This window comes from Rhizomucor pusillus (genome assembly GCF_041956525.1).
Source record: "Rhizomucor pusillus strain CBS 183.67 unplaced genomic scaffold VTP01scaffold_7, whole genome shotgun sequence".
Lineage (NCBI taxonomy): Eukaryota > Fungi > Mucoromycota > Mucoromycetes > Mucorales > Lichtheimiaceae > Rhizomucor > Rhizomucor pusillus.
In genome coordinates, this window is record NW_027192149.1 from 380,863 (window position 1) to 396,069 (window position 15,207).

The window sequence follows — 15,207 nt, forward strand, 5'->3', positions numbered from 1 at the left end:
CCACGGACGACTTCATTAAGCAACCATAGTAACAAGAAGCGCCTCTCTATGAGCGCTTGGGATGCAAAAGTTTGCAAATTTAACTTCGAGGAGATATCATGTTCCATTTAGTACGCAAGGTACTTTAATTCTATCTACAAGCAAACTAGTGCGAGCCCTTGAGCCACCCAAGGCATTATGTAACAACGTATCAAATGCAAGCCCTTGCTTCTGCAAATGTCTACTGTCGGACAGCTCATACTCTTCTCAGATTATTGAATTAGCAATACGTAAACTCTCACACGTAGCTTCGCACTTCAATGCAATGTCCAAAATATAAACAATAACAGTAAATGAAGAACAAACACCGTTTGTTGATCATCCGATTGTTTCCATCCAGAATGGGTGATATTTTATGTACGCAAAAGTAGTACACTTATGATCTGGGCTTCTCCTTCTTCTCCTTGTACAAAGCGAGGAGAGAGACACCAGCGACCTTGACGACCTTGAAACGGACACCGGGAATATCACCAATGGCACGGCCCTTACGACCGAAACCGGCGATCAAGACTTCATCGTTTTCGTCGACGTAGTTCAAACAACCGTCGTTGGGGACAAAAGCAGTGACCTTCTTGCCGTTCTTGATGAGCTGGACACGGACACACTTACGGATGGCAGAGTTAGGCTGCTTGGCTTCGACACCACTGTAGGTAAAGATGTTTCGTCATCAATATGTATATACATCTCTCCAATAAGCACTGATTCTTACATCTTTTCCAAGACGATACCCTTGGCGTGGGAGGCACCAGCGAAGGGAGAGGAGCGGAAAGCAGTACCCAAGGCACGCTTCTTGTATTGCTTATCGGCCCAGCGTTGTTCACGGCGGTGAATACGCAACTTGCGTGCGGCATTCAAACCTCTGGGTTGTCCACGAGCTTTAAAAAGAAGAAAGCACAATGTAAGTATACAGTTTAATATGGTCAGCTTGTCCCATTCCCTCATTTCAGATCCCTGCTCTCCACAACTCCCACAATCCAATCCAATCGATGACATGCGATGCTCTGGTAGACAGTCAGACCAAGAAATTGGTCTGACCGAGAATAGTGGTATATGCTGTCATTCTTGCGGAAAGCCATGGTCATTGCCAAATGCTGTTGTCGTCATGTCGACCAAGTATGAATCCATCCATTTTTATCCGTCCATCGTTTATCTTGTAGTTCATCCATACTCATGCTGCATCCCCGTTCGCAGTAACACGCCCTTTCATGGACAATAGCTACTCACCCATGATGCCAGAAAATGAAGAGAAGGATTGTGTCCAGGCTGGCCAGAGTTGAGTTGTTATGGCAATTTCAGACTCCTCCGCTTATACAAAATGTCAAGCACAGATCGCCGCCGAGTAAGTGTCTCAAGCACATTTTCGCAAACCAAATGATGGAATCCCGTCTATTTTCTTAGTTTCATCGCAAGCATGTGAAGTTCTACTGTATATCATACGCTGTGTGCTACAAAAGGCATTGTTGTAATATCTTGTAAATTGAGACAAACATAAGACAATCACTTTACATATTGAGGCAGCTGGTCGTACGACTGGAACTGATATGAGTCCATTCTCCCAAAGGTAACCATATTAAGTCTAATATTTGGACTCGAGAAGGGTCTTAGCAACTTGGCAAGTGATATTGGATTGCAGAGTACAACTTTACCATGTTTGGATCACCGAAATGCACGCCGTTGCATTTTCTGTCTGTTGTCCAAGTAAAATGAACGCGCTGGTGAATTACTCTGACGATGAAGACGATCAACTCTCAAATGTTTCTTCATCGCCCCAAAGAGGTAATATTCATCTAATAAACGCGATCGTTCCAAGGTTGACAGTCGTATAGAAGAGGAACAACCAAAGAAAACGGCAGATTCTAGCAAGGTAACGAGAGAATGATCCGTTACACACTGTTGACTGAAAAGTGGCCGAGAGATTGAGCACGATATTAGCCCCTAGATACGACAGTAAATCAAAAGCAAGAGCCCAAACAGAGCGAAAAGCAAGCAGCAGAGAAACCGAGTTCACAGAGAGAAACGCCTCAGAAAGAAGAAACAAAAGTGTTACCATCCACAGTCTTGCGGAACCTTGGAGACATTGAAGCGATCCGGCAACGACGAGCGTTACTGAGACCACTACCGATCGAAGGTGTCGAGAACTGGGGCATCCCTCCAGAACCGGAGACACCGTGCGACCCAGAGCGCGAAGCCAAAGTTGCACATTTCTTGTCACTGCGTGAATCCGGGCACAAACTAAACGAGCACTTGCAACGCAACAAAGCATTTCGAAATCCACGTATATACGCAAAACTCGTAGAATTTATTGAACTTGATGAGGTCGGCAGCAATTTTCCAAAGGAAGAGTTTGATCCACACGGATTTCCTCACGAGGCATACATTGATGGATTGATGGAGGCTCAACAGCGTGTTATGGAAGAACGGGCCATGGCGCAACAGAATCGATCTAGCATACCTTTTGTTCCCAGTGCACAAGCAGCAACGCCAACAGTGAATGTAGCGCCGGATCAAACGTCCTCCTCCTCCAGGCCGAACGCCGCTGCCCTGGCAGCCGCCAAGGCAAATGCACAGAAAGTCGCAAGTAGAATAGTCAAACAATCTAGTCAACCATCCTCATCCCCGTCGTCATCAAGTTTCACAGGCGAAAAACGAAGATATGCTGGTGATGATCGATGGGATGGTTCAAATAAACAAAGACGATAGATCTTTTAGCATCATCTCTTTTCTTTAATTTTCGGAGATCCTTTTCATGCCGTCCTTGGCTTTGTCCACCATGCTAATGCTGCGATCGATCAGCCGGCATTGCAGATCACGTAGCGTGTGCCTGCAACGATTCTATACTAATGGCAGTATAAGAACCACGGCGCTTTTGCCGGACAAGACTCACATCAAACTTACTCGAGAGCAATGGGCGATCGGTATGGAAGAAAGCCTGCACCTGAGTTAACGCCGTATCAGTAAACATTGACGCAATAAAAAGATGCCATCGATGAAAATTCCCAAACCAAAAACGTCCTGAATTCAATAAAGACACGCGAGACGAGCGATATCCGTCAAGTACCCGGCAGTACGTACGGGTAAGTTCGGTTTCTCGGCGCTCTTTATGAGAAGAAAAAGACAAAGATTAATGATTGTCGCAGAGGCAAATTCACGTTGGATTGGGTTGGTCGACCGCGAAACGTGCTGATTGTGAAAAAGCCAAATGATGTCAAAACAGAAGCTGCCCTGAACGAAGTCGCAAAGTAAGTCGCCCTGTCTGTGCTAAGACTAATACATATCTTTGACACAATAATGAAAGCTGGTTGCACAAGGAGCATCCCGAGCTCAACATTATCGTAGAACCAGAAGTCGCCGAGCTTTATCGAGAAAAGTTACCCTTTGTGTATGTCATTCCAAAAGGTAGGTTAACCCTAATATCCTCTAAAATTCAAAGGACATGCTAACACATTCAAATATAGGTCAAAAACAAGAGTATACCCGCACGGTCGATTTTGCCATCACGCTAGGTGGGGATGGTACAATGCTGCACTTATCGTCGCTGTTTCCAAAAGCTGCACCGCCTGTTATCTCATTTTCGATGGGAACGTTAGGATTTCTCATGTCGTTTCGTACGTATCAGGCGAATCCTTCACAGTATTGACCCTCGACAAAGGGCTAACTAGCTTCATTTAGAGTATAAACACTTCCAGCGCGTGGTAACCGATATGACTGCAGGAAAAGCATCTTTGATGCTTCGCATGCGACTATTTTGCTCTCTCCATCAAGAGAATGGAAAGCGAATTACGCTAAATGGAAAAGAAGTCGGTAAGTCGACATTTGCTTTATACATGGAGCTAGAGACTCACTGATTGGAAATATAAGAGGATAGACAGGTCATGAACGAGGTCACTTTGCATCGTGGAAGATACCCTCATTTAACAGCAATAGGTTGCTATGTAGATGGAGAATACCTCACTGAATGTGTGGTATGTATGCGACAATCTGATCCAACTAACTGGTCTGGATAATAATGATTACATTGTAGGCGGACGGGTAAGAAATAGGGATGATATTGTTGTTATAGGCGAAAATATTCATACATGTGATGGATATATGTATACAAGGTTGATCGTCTCCACTCCAACTGGATCCACAGCGTATTCATTGTCAGCAGGTAAAATGTCGCATGCATGCAATGCATACATTTTTATTATCTGGCTTACAACCTAACATTTTAGAATGATAGGCGGGCCAATCGTTCATCCTAGCGTGCAGAGTCTAGTCATGACTCCTATCTGCCCTAGATCGTTGTCGTTCCGAACGGTGCTGCTGCCACCGAGTGTAAACATTCAGCTTCGCGTACGTATGATGGGCTGGGCTTAGACGAAAAATGGGATAAATATTCACGTGCGCGTGTAGATCGGACCATCCAGTCGCAGCCAAGTTGAGGTATCCATGGACGGACAAGAAATTTTCATGCTGGACAAGGGAGAATATTTGCAGGTAGCAAAAGAATCACGCTTTGCTGGTATAGGATAAATGGCAATTTACGAGCGTAAATATGTTTAGGTGCGCACATCAAAGTACCCTATACCTTGTGTCACCAGAGTGAGCGAGAGCGACGACTGGGCAAAAGATATAAATGAGCTACTTAAATGGAACCAGAATTTTGGAAGGAACTTGCAATAATATCACAATAATAGCAGCCAGCGAAAAAAACGGACCCCTCTTTTTTTTTGTGGCTGACACGCTACAATAATAGATCCTCTGTTTGAACTGGACTGTAAATTGGAAAATGTTGCCATTTGTATACAGTCGCTGGAGCATAAAATTGGATGCACATTGTGGAGCGATTATCCTACTCCAGAACGGTCCAATCTCCTCGCTGGCCGCCATCTTTTCCACCTGAGTTTAGGACAAGACGTGCGATTTGTCCAGTTTACGTGCAGGAAATTGATGAATTATCAGCACGAATTACATTAGGAAGGATAATACATTGCGTCGTCGCCTGCTCCCCTACTTTGACGTATTGCGGCTATTCTTCTTGTCCTTATCACTTCAGCATTGGCATCGCTGGATCCGGAAATTCTCGCTCACTCTGAAAGGCCCTTTTCGTGAACCCGTATTTTTATCATTTCTTTATTCAATGTATGCCTGCGTAACTCGAATAGGTAACACAAGCTAATTAAACTTTTGGAGCGTCTCTCCTGCGAATCAAGTCTCCTTCCTTTGGTAGATACCTTCTTCCTTCGGTTCCCTCTCTCTTTTTCTCTTCTTCTTCCTGCCCTCGAGCTCTTTTTCTGTTCATCCTTCACACTCCTTTTCACTACACACTTTGGCTGTAGCAGGTTTCTACAGCGTAAACAGTCAATCGATCTCGTCCCACTCTTTATATATCTGAAATTTAGCGTTCCTGGCGAACTAGAGAGCGTACGTAGATCTGTTGCCACACACACATCCAAACAATGTACAATCATCGCAGCCCGCCGCCCACGCATGATCAGTATCCGATGCGCGAGACCCACTTCTCGCCGCAGCCGACGGATCGCAGATCACCCTTTGTAGACCCCTACGAGGATCACGCCCCACCAGCGCCTACATACGATAATCAGCCTTTGTTGCGACAGCATGCAACTGGAGCTCCCATGTCACCTTACGCTGGTGGCGGCGGCTATCCTCAGGGCGCTGGTTCACCGCACGCCCAATTCGCTCCCACCGGTGGTATGCCAGGCTCGCCAGCAATGCACTACGGTGAAGCGCCTCGCAGACAGCCTCGTCGTTACAAGACAAGTAAGTGCATCGAAAAAACGGACAGGTTTGGTGCAACAATTGAGAAATTAACTTTTTTTTTCTGGTCTTGTTTTCAAAACACCAAAACAACAGCAAAGAAAGTCAAGCTTACTCGAGGTAATTTGGTCTTGGACTGTCCTGTCCCAACGAGATACCTGCAGGCTGTGCCTATCAAGGATACCAAGGAGTTTACGCATATGCGATACACCGCTGCTACCTGTGATCCCAAGGACTTTGCGTCGTCGGGTTACACGCTGAGACAGCAGCTGCTGAACCGAGAAACTGAACTGTTTATTGTTTTGACCATGTATAACGTAAGAAGGAAATGGAAAGGAGAAACTGGATGCAACATGGCTAAATTGATGCCACTTAGGAAGATGAAGTCTTGTTTGCCAGAACTATGCACGGTGTCATGAAGAATATCGCTCACTTGTGCAGTCGTGATCGATCCCGTACGTGGGGACCCAAGGGTTGGCAAAAAGTCACTGTCTGTATCGTGTCTGATGGCCGTAATAAGATCCACCCGCGTACCCTGACGCTTCTGGAAACTCTGGGTGTCTACCAAGATGGTGTTGCAAAGAACATTGTCGGTGACAAGCCTGTCACTGCTCACATTTACGAGGCAAGTAAATTACTGTTACACGGAAACAAACAATTATTAACCTGTTTTGGACTTTCTTGTTCACAGTACACAACACAACTTTCTGTCGATCCTGAAATGAAAATCAAGGGTGCAGATAAGGGTATTACTCCATGCCAGATACTATTCTGTCTCAAGGAAAAGAACCAAAAAAAGATCAACTCCCATCGATGGTTCTTCCAGGCATTTGGTCCGCTGATCAAGCCCAACGTCTGTGTCCTCATTGACGTTGGTACGCGTCCTGGTGGCACATCCATCTACCATTTGTGGAAAGCCTTTGATATCAATTCGAACATTGCTGGTGCCTGTGGCGAGATTCGTGCCCTGACTGGAACAGCAGGCGTCGCGTTGTTGAACCCGCTGGTTGCTGCCCAAAACTTTGAATACAAAATGTCGAATATTCTCGACAAGCCTCTCGAGTCTGTCTTTGGCTACATTTCCGTGCTGCCTGGTGCCTTTTCTGCTTACAGATACACTGCCTTGCAAAATGATATCAATGGCCACGGTCCCCTGGAGAAATATTTCCTCGGCGAAACGATGCATGGTGGTGACGCTGATATCTTTACAGCCAACATGTATCTGGCTGAAGATCGTATCCTCTGTTACGAGCTGGTTGCCAAGAAGAACGCAAATTATGTGCTTCACTATGTCAACAGCAGCTACGGTGAAACTGATGTGCCTGACAAAGTCCCTGAACTGATCTCTCAGCGTCGACGTTGGCTCAATGGTAAAGTTGATGGAGTTCGTATGAGACTTGCGATTTAATACTCTCTATTTCCATAGGTTCTTTCTTTGCCGGCGTTTATGCGCTGTATCACTGGCGAAAGGTCTGGTCGTCCAACCACTCGTTCCTGCGCAAACTCATGTTCATGATTGAAGACTTTTATAACACTTACAACATGATCTTTTCATGGTTCGCTTTGGTAAGAATATCGACGTCCTAATATGCACTTCTATGGCTCACCTTTTTTTCCCGATGATAGGGTAACTTTTACCTCACCTTCTTTATCCTCACCCAGGCTTTGGGCCAAGACGAACTTAATCCCAAGCCCTTCTCTGCCGAGATTGCTAACCTTCTGCACATGATTCTCAACTATGTATACGTGCTCCTGATGATTGTACAGTTCATTATTGCGCTTGGCAACCGTCCGCAGGGTTCAAAATGGTTATATACCGGCAGTATGGTCTTTTTCGCACTTTTGATGGGATACATGATGTTTGCTACGGTCTGGATCACAGTCGTTGGTGTCAACACTGCCATTGAAGATTCTCACGGTAGTATCACGGCCATGCTTGGGCAAGAAATGTTCCGCAACATTATTGTATCTGTCTGCGCAACGTACGTCATGTACTTTGTGGCCAGCTTCATGTTCTTGGACCCGTGGCACATGTTCACTAGGTAAGTAGATGATGATGAGAAATATTATGCGCAATATCTTGCGCAATTCTGATGACGATGATACTGATCGATGTATACTTTTTAATGTATAGTTTCATCCAGTACATTTTCCTTTCTCCTAGCTACATTAACATCCTGAATGTTTATGCGTTCTGCAACATCCACGACGTTTCATGGGGTACCAAGGGAGACAGCAAGATCGCTACAGACTTGGGTGTAGTAAAGTCCAAGAAAGATGAATCTGGTGAACACACTGCCGAAATTGATCTGCCGACGGAGCAAAAGGATATCAATGCAGCGTACGAGGAAGCATGCATTGAACTGCAGCGCAAAGTGGAAGAGCCCGTGCAGCATCGCGATGCACAAACAAAGCAAGAAGATTACTACAAGTCTTTCCGTACTCGGGTTGTCCTGGCCTGGATTATATCCAACCTGATCTTAATTGTGGTTATTACTAACGCCACGATTCTCCACTGGTTTGGTGATTTCGATACAAGAAGCACCGCATATCTTGGCTTCATTCTTTGGTCCGTCGCAGGTTTATCAGTTATTCGATTCTGTGGAGCCACTTTATACCTCATTTTTAGGATCTTTACTGGCTAGACCAGCAACGTGCATCAATAGCAACACATTCTTCCCTTTCTATCTCTCTCTCATTTTTATATACATATATATTTTATTATAGTATCGATTGTAAGCTTGGTATCGTTCCCTTTTCCCATGTATCTATCCTTCCCTCCGACCCACTTCCCTCCTGCGTGAAAGAAAACACAACCGGAAAACATAAACTTTTGGAGCCAAAATCAAGTTGCATGTGGATCTCGAGTCGGTTCAGGATCATTTGTTTGTTTGTCTATGTAGGAGGGCGAAAACGCCGGTATCTTTCCTTTCGCCAGATTAACACAGCCATACAGCCAGATTTTGTTCCTATCTATAACTGCGGCATATGCATATTTTGCTAATACTAACAATGTCAGGCTCGGAGGCCAGTGAGCTACCGTGTGGCGTACGAATCGACGCAGATAGCCCAATTGTCGAGAATGGTGGCGTAGTTATCGAGGACAGTATTCATACGGCCCATCTTGAACGCCCACCAACTCATGGAGGAAAACGTGCAGCAAGCTAACAAAAAAAGAAGGCGGCGCTGAATGTTCAAGGACAACGCCAGCAAGAGGAAATTCGTCGGATAATACAGAGACGATGACAATGTTTAGAAGACAGTCTGAGAGCATAGCTTTTTCGTAATTTTTATCAAATCAGTGGAAGACATCTGGTGAAGACTGGTTTTTCGCGTTTCTTTGGAGATTTTCGTCGATTCAGAGTCAGAATTCCGGGCTGGCTGACCCTGACCAAAACCGTAGTAACAGACAAAATGATCGGCGAGCACGCGGTCAATGTCAAAAGTGGCTGTTGCGTGGGATGAAACTTGTTTGATGTAACACTGCGCCATTTTTATCTTGATATATGTACATCGAGGAAAAAATAAAAAGAGACCCTATTTCTGTCCCCCGCGGTACTGTAAATGTGTAGTACGGGCACACCACGAGAGTTACCGCAACGTGAAAATTACTAGATGTGTACTCCCGGCGGCCCCTGTTTACTCCAGAAGATTAGTGTCGTTGTAGCTACTGGGTAATATCTCTTTGCATAGCTAAAATGGTAAGTCGCTATACAGTATGTTTGTAGGGGAGGTCGAAGTATCAGTGACGCTGAAACGATAGATCACTCGCAAGTCATGATTCTTGCAAGAGCTCGAAAGAGATTTGATGGAAGCGGGATCAATTAATCAAACATAAGCGCGTATGACAGTGTGGGTCAGCATATTAAATGCGATTGGCGTAGCTTGTTGTGATAACGGCTGATGGTTGTTTGTATATTGAGTGTCGTAACCTTCTCGAGTGATGCAAACACTTTACATAGTATTCGGCCTCTAAGAGTGCAGGATATTTGTGTTGGACGATTCACGAGAAAGTGAGTCGTGTGGCGTGTTGCTGTCGAATCTTAAAAAAAGAGGAACGATTTTTTTATTGTATGAACGACTGGCTTTCATGAGTTACCTATTTCGGGTTTCATCGCAGAGCTAGCCTGTTGCAGAAACAAACTAGATGCGACGTGATACAAATACGCTCTTTGTCCGACCGTAATGAGCTACTGCATATTGCACGCACAGAAGCCAAGATCATATCTGCCGCAACCAGGGTGCACAAACATAAACCTCTCAGCACCTTGGAACTGCCGGCATTCATTTCTCGAATCCTTGCAAGCCTTTCGTCCGGCTTCTTCGTGAGAATTCTGTGCGTCGATGTGCTGACAACCGATCTACGAAATAAGACACGGGGGTACCGTTTGTCAAAATGAAAAGGGAAAAAAACCCTTTGATTGGTTGCATCACTCGCTAACATCCTGCCCCAAAAAAGCCTCCTCCTCCCCTTATCCGTGAATGGAGGCAAGAGGGGCAAAGGGAGAGGAATACGAGGGTGCATTTGGGGGGGGGGGGGAAACACTCCGGGATGGGGGTGGAGGAAGGAGAAAGATAGAAACACGCAGAGATACGAATAGCCCAAGACGTGCAAAATCGCCTAGTCGTCGGAAACCAACCTTTTTCTTTCCCTTTCTTCTTTTCTCGCTCTCAACTCTTTTTTCTTGCTTTTTTTTTTTGCCTTTGTACATAGTCCTTTTCCATCTGGGCACACCCAACTACGCTTTGAAGCCTCCATAGGTCCATCTGGATAGACCCTTGGAATAGAAAGAGAAAAAAAGGCTAGGCGGCCCGGATATATTTGTATATTCTATTGTTTTCTTGTCCCTATCTCGATTCACCATCGGATCAGGCACAGCTGTTAAAAAAGCATATGACGATTTCAGCCATCCCTCCACCACAAAGTCCTCAGCCTACTACACTTTCGCCACCATCGTCCCTGCCCAGTTCGCCGCGAGACGAGCCATCCGCCTACACATCACATTTTGTACAAGCCCTGCACGATTATCTGCCGACGAACGCGCCAGCTGATGCAGCGGTATCCTGTTTATTTTTCCGCAAAGGGGCCATCATTGAGGTCTTGACGAGAGACGATTCTGGATGGTGGGACGGCCAATGTGGTGGTGTACGCGGCTGGTTTCCAAGCAACTACGTTGGAAGGATAGGAGAAGCTGTTCGACACAGCGCAGACTTTGAAGACGAGCATTCACAAAGAGAGTTGGAGGACTGGAGGAATAGTATTTCTTCTGCTCATGTTCGAGATCACGAAGCATCTCCCGAGGTTACACCCTTGGCAACGTCAAATGTAGACCAGGTACGTAATTCGGGAAATGGCCCACTTCCAAAATAGTATTCGCATCATGCCACAACTCACGTCGAATCTCCGCAGGACAACTCAAAATTACTGCTGAATCGTGCAGAGCTGGCGCGTGCCTTGTTGAACGAGGAGAAACATGTCAGCAGCGACGAGGGGTCGTCCTTATCATCATCTGCACATCTGCAGCAGCATCTGCAGCATCATCATCATCATCATCATCATCAGCAGCAGCAGCAGCAGCTAGACACACTCGTGAAACAGGTCGATGACAAAATCCACGAGTTACTGGAGGCTTGCGAACATCCAGAGACGGCCAACATCCAATTGGCCATATTTCACGTTGTATCATCCATTCGCGCGGTCTTGACGGCAGCGAACACAGTTAGCAACGACTCTTCTCTGCTAAAATGCTATCCCGAGCTGGCTCGCCAACGTAAAAAATTGCTCAGTGCATTGAGCAAACTTGTGCTCAAAGGAAAAGAACTACAAGCTGCCCAGGATGGCGCCCTGGAAGCTGTGCTCCAGCAAATACCCACATTGACAAACACATTGGCTATTGAATTCAATACATTCGTCGACTTATTGCACATTGCACCGCAAGTTGTAGGCGACGGACACCAAGCATCACCAAGATCGTCTTTACTTTCTGTCGATTCAGTAGCAACCAATTCAACTCAGTCTCTAAGACAGCAGCTCGTGGAGGCCCGATTATCCAGCGCATCCCTTATTGCCAAAGCTGTTCCCTTGGCAGATGCACAGCATATCTTGCACAATCTACTAGAACACCAAGCTACTATTGACGACTTGATGCACAAGCTCCAGTCGACCATTGAAAAATTCCTATCACAACGACAGCGAGCGACAGAAATGCTAGAAATGGCGAGGCGCTCTGTAGAAGCCGTTCGCACCTTCCTGGCAGTGGTGGAACATGTATGCTCGAACGTCGGCGAACTCGATTACAAGCACTGCTCAGTGATACCAGAAGATCCGCATCTCGTCGCACTTGTTCTCGCTAAAGAAGCCGTCTACAGTGCTATCACGAATCTAGTGACCTCCGTCAGAGCCTTAGCCAGTCCGCGGGGACGCCATGAGGAGCACGACATGAAACAGATCCAAGATAACTGTGAAAAAGTCATACAGACAATCAACGATAGCGCTGCCCGCGTGCGGACATGCTTGCAGGTCGATGAACAAGATATCATCGAAAAAGAACATGTTTACGCTATGAAAAAGGAGCTGGAAAGCAGCGTAGATACTCGACGTAACCAGACGCTCAGCATATTGGGTCGAAAAGCTACCAGCTTAAACGTGCTCCAACATCAGTACGACGAACCTGACGACTTGCGGAGAGACCTTAAGCAACCAACAACCAGAGATAACCACCTTGAAGATATTGCAGAAAATGATACCATCGACAACAGCAATGACAAAGGCGTCAGCGAGCAGCAAGTTCAGGACCTTGATGTTGTTGCAAAAAACCCCTTGGTTCTTACAATTGATACCAATCAGCAACAGCAGCAGCAGCAGCAGCAGCAAACTGAAAACAAGCCAAGTAGCGCAGCAGCGGCAGACATACCTCCACTTCCTCCCACTGTTAGCACAAGCTTAACAAGACGATCTAGAGCATTGTCGAAACCAGGTAGGCGCCCTAACATGGTGGCACCTGCTGCACGTGTCACTTCAGGTGCATCCATGAACTCTGTGCGCACTTCACAGAGCTCACAGCTACGGCAATCAATTCGCTCTTCCGTTGAATCTTCAAATATGACACCATTGACGACACCAGAAATAATGAGTCCTGTAACGGAAGCTAGCATCGACCATCAACAGCAGCAACAGCAACACCAACGACCTGTATCCTCAAAACTGCTGCCCCAGCCCGAACTTCGATTATCCACATCAAAGTCCACGCCGATCACCGAGGCTGCTGGTAGCAACAACCAACGCATCCGACGACCTCGTGAGTCAAGCATGTCTGCAATGCGTATGTCCGTAAAACCACGAGCAACAGACGACTTGCGTTCATCCGCTACGAGCGAAAACCTCATGGATCCACAGCAAATACGAAGAGTGTCTTCATTGCTATCGATATCTGGCGGCAGTGATAGGCGTGACAGTCTAGCATCAAACGAGCGCCATTCAAAGGTTAGTGCGCCATCGACAGCAATATATCTTTGATAGATGGATATCCGAGGTTAACACAATGAATTCTCTTAGAATATGGAGCCCGAGCCTTGGTTCTTGAAGCAGAGAAGTTTCTCTGAGGATGAGCTGATGCTTAACGCTGAAGGCCAGGTGACAGGTGCAACTATCGAAGCACTGGTAGAGAAACTCACATTGCATGAAAAATCGCCTGGTATGTCCCCAATCGACGCTGTTGGTGGATACGAATTGGAAAACTCACAATGGAACGTAGACCTTATTTTCACGCGTGCATTCTTTTACAACTTCCGTCTATTTACGACACCCTCAGTGTTTTTGGACCTGCTTATTCAACGTTTCGGTCTGAAACCACCTGCAGAGGTACCGTTGAATCCGCAGGATTTGGCACTGTGGACAAACAGAGTCCTGTTACCCGTTCGTCTTCGTGTTTACAACGTGATCAAGAGCTGGCTTGAAACCTACTTTTCCTTTGATCACGATGCATGCATAGAAAAAACATTGATCGATTTCACTGCAGGCCCAATGTCGGAAGCCATGCCTGGGCCGGCAAAGCGCATGATGGAATTGATTCGAAAACGAGTAAGTTTCGACTAGCATTATTTGTGAGATAGGTGTGATTAATGTGGATATTTTTCTAGTTTGCTTCCAGAACATTGGCATGCACAGGCCGCAAAATGTCGTATACGAAGGACCTGAAAAGTTTATATCAGCAGCAAAAGCCGAGCTCGTCTGGATCGCACCTGTCACTTTCTTCCGGATCCTCGCTGTTTTCCACACTTGCGCTTTTCGAGGACCATTCCTCCTCTTTGGATTCAACCGCACCTCCTCCTACACCTAACGTTGCACGATCGCTGCGTAGCACATTGAAAAAGGCCTCCAGTCTCGGCAATCTGACAATGGTGCATATCAGCGAATTTGACCCGACCGAGCTGGCGCGCCAGTTGACCCTTATGGAAAGCAGCATGTTTTGCCAGATCGAGCCGAGCGAAATGATCGGACAAGAGTTTAAAAAGAAGGTCGGGCAGAGCTCGGCAGTGCACGTTAAGGCGATGATCCAGAGAAGCACGCAAATTACAAGCTGGGTATCCGACACCATCCTGCGCGAAACAGATGCAAAGAAGCGCGCTCAGATGATAAAGTTTTGGATCAAAGTTGGCGACGTAAGTACCACAAATTTAGATAAACATCAATGTTTGTGTACCAATCCACTGTTTAGAGCTGTCTTCAACTAAGCAATTACAACACATTGATGGCCATTCGATCTGCGCTTGATTCAACGAGTATCGCGCGGTTGAAAAAGACTTGGGACCTCGTGTCTGCGAAAAACAAGGCGCTCTACGATCCTATCTACAGAGCGACTGATTCTCGCAGAAACTTTGCCGAGTATCGAAACCGGTTAAAGAACGCTGTCGCCCCGTGTCTCCCATTCCTGGGTGTCTATCTCACTGACATGACATTTATCGACGACGGCAACGCCAACCACCGCACTTCGCCCAATGGTCATCAGCTTATCAATTTCGACAAGTATATCAAGATCACACGCATCTTGAATGAGATTGACCAGTTCCAAATCCCTTACCGTCTTACCGAAGTTGAAGAAATCCAGCGGTACCTCTTGCAATGTCTTGAAACCGTCGAGACAGACAATGGCGTATTCTATGCAAAGAGCCTCCAGCTGGAACCAAGAGAAGAAGAATTCGATATCAAAAGTTTCATCTCCAACCTGTCATAGCTCGCTCTTGTTATATATATATATATACCATCAACCACAATCTTCCTCCTTCTTGTCTCCTCTGCATTCTTCTCCTTTTTTTCCGCATCCTCCTCCTTCCCCCACCACATCATTGCCGCCTTCTTTCTACATAGTGTACTTTTAATATCAATTTGCCATTTTTTTCTTTTTC

The 15,207-nt window shown here is 46.1% G+C and overlaps 6 protein-coding genes across 6 annotated transcripts; 4 read left to right on the forward strand and 2 right to left on the reverse strand.

Moving 5' to 3' along the window:
- Positions 1 to 415: 415 nt before the first annotated feature.
- VTP01DRAFT_9622 (40S ribosomal protein uS12) lies at positions 416 to 1,267 on the reverse strand (the record flags this gene model as incomplete). The annotated part of the gene is made up of 3 exons (XM_069388868.1): positions 416 to 683; positions 749 to 914; positions 1,264 to 1,267. The coding sequence occupies 3 exons, from the start codon at positions 1,265 to 1,267 to the stop codon at positions 416 to 418; spliced, it is 438 nt and encodes a 145-aa protein (XP_069240041.1).
- Positions 1,268 to 1,580: 313 nt separating this feature from the next.
- On the forward strand, positions 1,581 to 2,739 carry VTP01DRAFT_9623 (uncharacterized protein; the record flags this gene model as incomplete). The annotated part of the gene is made up of 4 exons (XM_069388869.1): positions 1,581 to 1,600; positions 1,673 to 1,815; positions 1,866 to 1,903; positions 1,972 to 2,739. 4 exons carry the CDS (start codon positions 1,581 to 1,583, stop codon positions 2,737 to 2,739), a joined length of 969 nt encoding a protein of 322 aa, XP_069240042.1.
- A 46-nt stretch (positions 2,740 to 2,785) lies between these two features.
- On the forward strand, positions 2,786 to 4,704 carry VTP01DRAFT_9624 (uncharacterized protein; the record flags this gene model as incomplete). The annotated part of the gene is made up of 12 exons (XM_069388870.1): positions 2,786 to 2,954; positions 3,017 to 3,113; positions 3,177 to 3,278; positions 3,335 to 3,435; positions 3,495 to 3,644; positions 3,709 to 3,840; positions 3,898 to 4,001; positions 4,061 to 4,068; positions 4,140 to 4,189; positions 4,262 to 4,374; positions 4,435 to 4,518; positions 4,585 to 4,704. 12 exons carry the CDS (start codon positions 2,786 to 2,788, stop codon positions 4,702 to 4,704), a joined length of 1,230 nt encoding a protein of 409 aa, XP_069240043.1.
- Positions 4,705 to 5,480: 776 nt separating this feature from the next.
- Positions 5,481 to 8,447, forward strand: VTP01DRAFT_9625 (uncharacterized protein; the record flags this gene model as incomplete). Its single annotated transcript, XM_069388871.1, has 7 exons — positions 5,481 to 5,805; positions 5,899 to 6,119; positions 6,179 to 6,427; positions 6,494 to 7,172; positions 7,229 to 7,368; positions 7,429 to 7,844; positions 7,937 to 8,447. 7 exons carry the CDS (start codon positions 5,481 to 5,483, stop codon positions 8,445 to 8,447), a joined length of 2,541 nt encoding a protein of 846 aa, XP_069240044.1.
- A 200-nt stretch (positions 8,448 to 8,647) lies between these two features.
- On the reverse strand, positions 8,648 to 8,946 carry VTP01DRAFT_9626 (uncharacterized protein; the record flags this gene model as incomplete). The annotated part of the gene is made up of 2 exons (XM_069388872.1): positions 8,648 to 8,771; positions 8,843 to 8,946. The coding sequence occupies 2 exons, from the start codon at positions 8,944 to 8,946 to the stop codon at positions 8,648 to 8,650; spliced, it is 228 nt and encodes a 75-aa protein (XP_069240045.1).
- A 1,750-nt stretch (positions 8,947 to 10,696) lies between these two features.
- VTP01DRAFT_9627 (uncharacterized protein) lies at positions 10,697 to 15,035 on the forward strand (the record flags this gene model as incomplete). The annotated part of the gene is made up of 6 exons (XM_069388873.1): positions 10,697 to 11,137; positions 11,213 to 13,285; positions 13,358 to 13,496; positions 13,557 to 13,882; positions 13,942 to 14,463; positions 14,520 to 15,035. The coding sequence occupies 6 exons, from the start codon at positions 10,697 to 10,699 to the stop codon at positions 15,033 to 15,035; spliced, it is 4,017 nt and encodes a 1,338-aa protein (XP_069240046.1).
- Between the last annotated feature and the right edge of the window lie 172 nt (positions 15,036 to 15,207).